Genomic DNA, 8,002 nt, shown 5'->3' on the forward strand with positions numbered 1-8,002 from the left:
ATTCGCTTATGTTTGACCTCATGTGTCTTCAGTTCGATTCACTGAGGTGTTCACTTCTCTTCGCCTAGCTGTTAATAAAAAAAAATTCAGATCGACTATTTGTTGTCTCCTGCATTTGGCATCAATGTACAGTACCAGATTGTTCCACTATAAGGTGGCTTAGCAACAAAGAGTGCACGGATGCCGGCCCTTGTATTAATTATCAGTACGAAATTTTATTACGAAGATTAATACGGAAAGGTATAATAAATAAAGTTATAGTTTTTGCGGAGCACATGAGTGCACTGAATGCATTACCTGCGTAGGTATTCTATACTTCGACAGCTAAATTCCCAAATAATAAATGTCTGTTTTGTTCTTCTATTTAACAATTATCCAGTAAAACATCGTCCGCACTTGTGCAGCATCCAGTGTACCAGTTTTTCATGTTCTGAGGAAAAGCCGTTTTAAACGTAAATTCAATATGGAAAATGCAGTCGAGTACGCTCGACTACACACGATCGAATCTTGAATCAATTCCAGTGAAGTAAAGTCGCTGAAGGCAATCTATTCACGTTCATCGTTGATGTGTTTAAGTATTTCTATAACGACTTCAGCTCTCTGACTGCAGTAGCACACACATTAGAGCAGCGTTACAAGCAAAAAATGTTCAGTTGCTATTGTTAAAAAACTATTATTTGTAATTTGCCGTTGTTATCACGCTACCTACTTCAACGGGCGTAGCTTTGAACTGATATTCCTTCTTATACCAGGCACTGTAAGTATCTGCAAGAACAATTTACTGATTTCCCGATAATACAGATTAGTCGAAGAAAACTGTCCGTTGGCCACAGAGGCCGCTGTTAGACAACTTAGACGTTGCGACTAAGACGGATCACGAATTAGTTAGATCATGCCGGGTCGATCTTACAAGTAGTGTATTTAATTAATTCGGGTATATAATAAACTGCAAAGGTCTGCTTACAGGACGAGGCATTCAATGGGCCTGCTACCTTTACATATAAGCGAACGTAAATTAGTTCATCTCTATAGACATCTCAATGGTCTTGAAGTCTCGAAAACAAAGGCACATACATATCGCGAAAGAACTGGTCCTTTCCCGCACGATTCAGCACCACGAAATCACCACCGACTACTGCCTTTATATGAATCCTAATTCGCAAAAAATTCAGTTAAGGGTATTCGATCGTCTCTGATGGTACACTCTTCGTCTTCAATGATTCTAGAGCGTCAGAAATTGATCTGGATTTATAGCGCAATTTCGTTAAAAAAAAAAGAGGTTCTGATAACCCCGCGTCTCCTCCGAAATTCTTGTTTAACCCTTATGACATTTTAAGCAATAATTTCACGGCTGTACCTATTTGCATTAATTTGTGCGTCGTCGTTAACAATATAAATAAAAGTGCAAGTGACATAACCAGTCTGTTGTGTCAATATACACAGCGCTCTATTAGGTAAAATTAAATAGTCATACTTGTGACACTTATTGATCTCTTTCATAAATTACGGAGTGCGTCGTATTAGCAACTTGAACTGGCCTCTAGATTGACACCACGTTACGTTTGGTTTCATTACAATTGTACATTTATTATAGCCAATTTTAAGTACAAATTCTTGTTTTGGGTCTTCCTTAATCTGTGTTTGTGCTGCTGTGATTCGTGATGTTTATTGACTACCAACTTCTTGGAAAATGTTAAGGTGACTGACCTTTCCGGGCCTTTGAATTGTTTTAAATTTTTGCTATGATATATCTGTTCCTCGGTATTTTTGTCATTTATCTGTCCCATCGACAAGGGCAAATGCTCACTAATCATTCCTCTTTTCATGTTTTGTACCACTCTGTTAAAACAATTTATAATCAAAGTATAACTTAGGTACCTTCAAAATATAAGTGAAATAATTCTATGCATTCTACAGTCGAATTACTACGTACTTATGAAGAAAATTGCTTAGATAAATTGGTCCGTTTCAAGAATAAACTGAATGGCATTAGAAAAAATAACCCGTTAATCTACCTTTCTCTATATATTGGGTAAACACTGGGCGCAAGCAAGAATTATTCGGGGCTGGTCCGCACATTATTTAGCGGCAGATACAGGCTTTCCCTCATTGGAAAACGTATGTTATTCGGTAAAATTTGCGTTGAGTATCATACATATGTGTGCACTAATTTCATGCATCCCAATAAGACACCAATCACCTATCTATAAGGCACGAAGTGCAGCAGTCTGTGCATTCTTGATGATTTGCTCCTGTCATTTTTTGAATTCTCCCGCGTTTCCGACTCCCGCCACCAGTCAACATAGATCACGGCGTGTTTAACAACAATAAACTGAGGCTGCCGGGGTTCGCCGTTGACGTGAAACCTTGGAGGAATCGTGAATGTTTACGTTTTTCGGAGTCCATTGGTGTTCTGACCGAAATTAGCAAAAAGTACAGTGAGTGTCTCGCCGGTCCGGGGCCTGGTGTGGCGGCCGCTCAACAACATCTAGCCGGATAACATTCGCCGATATGTCGGTAAGTTCAGTCCATTCTCAGCTCCATAACACGGGCTTCGACCAGGCAACCTATCGATTTCCTCTGAGCTATCGTCGTGCAATAACCGTTCTTACGGGCCAAAAAGCCGGCCAACAAACGCGTTTATTTACAATGGTCTTACAGATTTACATTACGTTTATATTATAGATATACCTAAAAATATTATATATATATACGTTCACGGTTACTCTTGTCCGTTCGGATGATGCCGTTGACAAACAGCAATGATAAAATGCTCTCTCACCAACAGCCAGCGACTATCTCACATTGATAGAAATTTATTCACTAGGAAATATAGCTTTATACTTTTGCAAAATGCAACCTTATGATGAGTAACGATACGTGATCTTTAATAAGCAGGAAAAATTGCGTCTAAAATCCTCCATTGCGTTTCACAACGTTACGCGGCAAAGTTGTTTAAATACAATGCATCTGTGTATGAACAAACGGAGCGCTTTAGTGGACTTAGCTGCGCGCGCTTCTTTATCAATCAGCATATGTAAGCGTCTCTACTTGGACAAAAGACGCCATGCGCTTGTAGTGTACAATGATAGCTAACGCTGCTCGTATTGTTAGAGAAAAGTCGATTTTAGAAGTGTGTGCATAAAAGTTGTGGTTTCTATTATTGACTTGCTTGATGGAATGAGTGTTTCAAATACGTATCGACAAAGTGTGGATACGTAAGTCATTAAAACAGTTGCGAGACCATTTGACGTTAACTACGCTAACCGAGCATTAAAACACCCATTTTCGATCCTTAAAACGTTATTTGGTGAATTTGTTTTCTGAGCACTAAAAATCGTCAAGCGCGCAGATAGGTAAATCAACTGCGCATATAATTGTCGGGCTGCATTGCTTGTCTATGCCCACGAAACGGAACCAAAATTGGAACAAATCAATTTGATCGCTCTTGAGTGCACTGATTATATGGTTGCCAAAGCATCATGTCGACGGCGAAATATCTATGCAAAGTCAATGAATCTTTTGTTTCGAATATTAGAGATGAGACAAGCTCTGACTTGATACTTCAGTTTAGATGTAAGAGTAACAATCATGTTTTGTTGTTCGTTTGGCGACCGGAAACGTTTCTTGTATTTTGTCGTTAGCTCGATATAGTAGGCAATAATAAGGTAACTCTCTGTGAGGCTTACCTTTTTATATTATTCGTTTTGCTATGGAATGCCACTTTCGAATCGTTTTAGCAGTAAGGTGCTTATGAGTTCTTACCCGAATATATCGTTCTCTATTAGTTAGATTATGCGCTTGGTATTTTGCTCTTTCACTCGACGTTATAGCTCTGTTAGCCGAAACAAAGGAGCTGTGCGTTACCGTCAATCAAATATTGTTTTGGATAATCATAAGATTTAACTACTAGTTACCGATGTAATGAATAAACGTAGGCAGTATGAATAGAAAAGCTCAATTTAACGTCGATATCTTCTTATAGGACACAGAGCGTTTGCGCGCCTCCGAAAAGCGCCTTGAGGAGAATCCTTATGATATCGAGGCTTGGTCTGTGCTGGTTCGAGATGCCCAGGCACGTAAAATCGAGGATGCACGTGAGGTGTACGAACGGCTCGTGTCGACATTTCCTAATACGGGACGCTATTGGAAAGTCTACATTGAACACGAGCTTAAGGCTCGGTGTTTTGACCGGGTCGAGAAGCTCTTCACACGAAGCTTAATCAAGGTTAGCGATAAAATAGTCAGATTTAGATAGAATAGTCAGACTTCTCAAAGTGACGCATTTATTGAGGATCGTTTGAGTGGTACAGCGAATATATAAATAGTACAGACCTAACCCACTATTACTTGTAGTAAGTCTGCAGAATATTTAATTCGCAATGTGGTTAAGATGGGTAGATAGCTTAGAAGGCAGAAACACCATCTTGATTTTCGTTTGAGTTTTTCGTTTGTGTTCTTTTCTGAATCCTTTGTCAAATTATTTTTAACTTGTTCAATGTTAACTGTGCAAGATATGTATACCAAGTTGAAATATTTTAAAGTAATTTATTTAGGCAGTATGAGCATTTATATTGTTATCCCCAAATAGTAACTTTTTTGGTAATATGCTGTATTGGACCTAATTAGCCAACGTAAGCAATACGTTACCTCTGCTTCATTTGTAAAGATCACTGTTTATCACATCAATAACGTAGTAATTATACCAAACTGCTTATCTTAGCTGCCACCTCATCGAAATTTGTTATTTATGCGTTAACCAAATACTATATTTGTTTAATGAATGATTATATGCATTAGGTCTTAAATATGGACCTGTGGAAGTGTTACCTTGCCTACGTAAAAGAAACCAAAGCTTCGCTTCCCTCGTATCGTGAGAAAATGGCACAGGCGTATGACTTCACGTTAGACAAGATGGGTATGGACGTTTCATCTTCTTCCGTTTGGCACGATTACGTGAACTTCTTAAAAAGCGTGGATGCCGTCGGCAGCTACGCAGAAAATCAGCGGATTACTGCTGTCAGGAAGGTGTATCAGAAAGGGGTGAGTTTTAGAATCATATATCAAAACATTAAGTTGAAATAGTTACAATTTGTAATTGAATATAATGATTTATTCATCATGCATGGCATAGGTTTTCTTGCTAGTGAGTAGAGAATCTGGACTTCCGCAGCAGAATAAATAGCAATCGTTTTTCTGCGAGCGAATTTCTATTAGAGATGGACTCTCCAGCGCTTTATAATTGCGTTAGTTTCAGTTATGAGTTTCTTCTTGAATTCTTCAGGTTCACAATCCTATGACGAACATCGAGCAGCTATGGAAAGATTATGTCACGTACGAACAAAACATCAATCCGCTGATAGCCGAAAAGATGATTTCAGACCGCAGCAGAGATTACATGAATGCTCGCCGGGTTTCTAAAGAATACGAGGTTCATTCGAGAGGAATTAATAAAAACATGCCTTCAGTTCCACCACAGGTAAATTAATATTTCAATTTTTTTCACCAATGTCTAAAAGTATGTAGTTTGTTTTTATTGATTATCTGTAGGATATAACAAGTGTCGGGTATCGCTTCAATAAAACTTTGAGAGTTGCATCCTTCTGACATAAAGAGGTGATATTTGGTGAGCTACTGACCCCAACCAGATTCACTACTTTGCGCGCTAATGCTTCTTGTTTTGTTTTTCCTGATATCTACAGGGTACTCCGGAAGAGATGCGCCAGCTTGAATTGTGGAAGAAGTTGATCGCGTGGGAGAAATCTAACCCATTACGGTCCGAAGATCTGGCTCTTGTCACACGACGAGTGATGTTCGCTTATGAACAGTGCTTACTCTGCTTGGGACATCATGCCGACATCTGGTTGCAAGCTGCTCAATTTCTCGATGAACGGTACGTATCAGTTTCATTTTGGATATGGGTCTGTGAGTAAGTGTCTCAATAAGTGCTGGGTCCACATAAAAGAAGCCATGGAATAGATTAAGGTAGCGAATGTTGTATTCGTTTTTCTCTAACCAACCTGTGATAACAGTTCTCGAGCTGCTGCAGATCGGGGTGATCCCACGTTGGGACGACAATACGCTGAAGAGGCAGCCACAATGTATGAACGTGCAATCAGCGGTCTATTGTGTCGTTGCCAGTTGCTGTACTTTGCATACGCGGATTTCGAGGAAGGTCGTAACAACCACAAGAAAGTCCACGATATCTACAATCGTCTAATTGACATTCGCGACTCGGATCCGACATTGGCATATGTACAATATCTAAAGTTTGCTCGGCGAGCTGAGGGCATCAAGAGCGCTAGACAAGTGTTTAAGAAAGCTCGAGAAGATGAACGGTCCAACCATCATGTTTACGTGGCTGCAGCACTTATGGAGTATAATTGCAGTAAGGTGTGTATGTTCTACGTTGACTTTAATTTGCATTACTTGGTGTAACTTGGTATGGAAAAATATAACTTATCTATTCAAAATACTTGAGAAATAGGTTAGATCAATGTCCATAGGTTAAGACCTGGTTCCCTATTTTATATAAACACTTAAAGCCTAGAAATGAGTATCGATTAGACATTATATAGAAAAGTTTATGTACTAAACCACAAACGTGATCTATTTTAGGACAAAACGATTGCGTTCAAGATATTTGAGCTTGGGCTAAAAAAATACGGTGGGAATTCTGACTATGTTCTTGCTTACATCGATTATTTATCCCATCAGAATGGTAAGGAACTGCTTGTTTCGAGTTAAAACTTTTGCAGTGTAATATATTGTAACATCCGGGTTATTTCATCGCAGACATTGAGGATTTTCTATTTGGTTAACTTATAGGTGGTTGACTTAACCTGACAAGTGATATTATTTTTCCAACCTTTTCGCAGATGATTCAAACACCCGAGTCCTGTTTGAGCGTGTACTCACCTCAGGCCAACTCTCTGCGGAAAAGTCTCTGGATATCTGGAATAAATTCCTGGAGTTTGAATCCCACATTGGTGACCTAACCTCAATTCTCAAGGTAGAGAAGCGTCGTGCTGCTGCTATCGAGAAACTCAAAGAATTCGAAGGAAAAGAAACCGCTTTACTTGTTGACAGGTACTCATATCTAAATGCATTAAAGTAATACCCCCATAAGCATTTTTGTTAAAAGAGGGGCAATCAGGAAAGTGTTCCCTTGAAAAGGGGAAATGCTTTCAACGGGTATCTTATGTACCTAGTCATTGTTCTCATTTTTTTTGGCTTCTCCAGGTATCGTTTTCTAGAACTGGTGCCTTGCTCACCGGCTGAGCTAATCACAATGGGCTATCGAGAGCTATTGTTGAAAAATAGGGGCGCATTAGCCGGAGGTTTAGTGGCAGGGGCAATTCTCGATGCTGGAGAAGCTCATAAGGAGAAGGTGTTCCGCCCTGATGTTCTCCAGATGATACCTTTTAAACCTAAACAGGTAAGCGGAACGGTGGGAAAAATGCAGCATTCATGGTTTAAAGCAAAATATAAGGCGTAACTGGTTACCTTGTATTGATATACACTATGCTGCTTTCAACTAACTCAGATTCCGCATCTCAGATGGTATTGTGGGGACAGTTGCATATCTTTCCGTCTATATGATTTGACTGTGAATTAGAAATACTATTAGTGTTATGCTTTCCTTGCTACATATGTCATTACAAATTTGTTTTAGTTGTGCTAAATTTAAAACAAAGTATTATTTGATAATATAAACATGGTTTCCTGTTGCTGTGTTCAGATGTGTCCCAACGGCTCTCATCCTGTCCCAGGAGGTGTGTTCCCAGCGCCACCGGCAGCCGCCGAATTAATGGTCCGCCTTCCTCCTCCAACGTCATTCAATGGGCCGTTCGTAGCAGTTGACAAACTCATTGACATATTTATGAACATGAATCTGCCTGAGAAAATGCCCGAACCTGACGCGGCACAGAATGGTGCGTTTGTTGTATTTTTTTTAAATTTTTTTTTCATATTATTAAAAATTCGTGAACGGGCGGAAACG

At 39.4% G+C, this 8,002-nt stretch overlaps 1 protein-coding gene across 2 annotated transcripts in view; it reads left to right on the plus strand.

The window, feature by feature from the left end:
* Window positions 1–2,318: 2,318 nt before the first annotated feature.
* Window positions 2,319–8,002, plus strand: part of su(f) (cleavage stimulation factor subunit su(f)) — a 7,214-nt gene continuing 1,530 nt past the window's right edge. The window contains exons 1-10 of one of the 2 annotated variants that reach the window (XM_022801995.2): window positions 2,319–2,517; window positions 3,986–4,228; window positions 4,801–5,043; window positions 5,285–5,479; window positions 5,703–5,893; window positions 6,033–6,393; window positions 6,619–6,721; window positions 6,879–7,089; window positions 7,243–7,438; window positions 7,742–7,934. In XM_022801995.2, the coding sequence (XP_022657730.1) occupies window positions 2,512–2,517; window positions 3,986–4,228; window positions 4,801–5,043; window positions 5,285–5,479; window positions 5,703–5,893; window positions 6,033–6,393; window positions 6,619–6,721; window positions 6,879–7,089; window positions 7,243–7,438; window positions 7,742–7,934 (1,942 nt within the window). In that variant the 5' untranslated portion in view covers window positions 2,319–2,511. Of the gene's footprint in view, window positions 2,518–3,048; window positions 3,219–3,985; window positions 4,229–4,800; window positions 5,044–5,284; window positions 5,480–5,702; window positions 5,894–6,032; window positions 6,394–6,618; window positions 6,722–6,878; window positions 7,090–7,242; window positions 7,439–7,741; window positions 7,935–8,002 lie in introns of those variants that run through there. The other variant, XM_086987940.1, reaches the window with a different exon arrangement.

Source organism: Varroa destructor, unplaced genomic scaffold, assembly GCF_002443255.2.
Source record: "Varroa destructor unplaced genomic scaffold, Vdes_3.0 BEIS01000004.1, whole genome shotgun sequence".
Classification (NCBI taxonomy): domain Eukaryota; kingdom Metazoa; phylum Arthropoda; class Arachnida; order Mesostigmata; family Varroidae; genus Varroa; species Varroa destructor.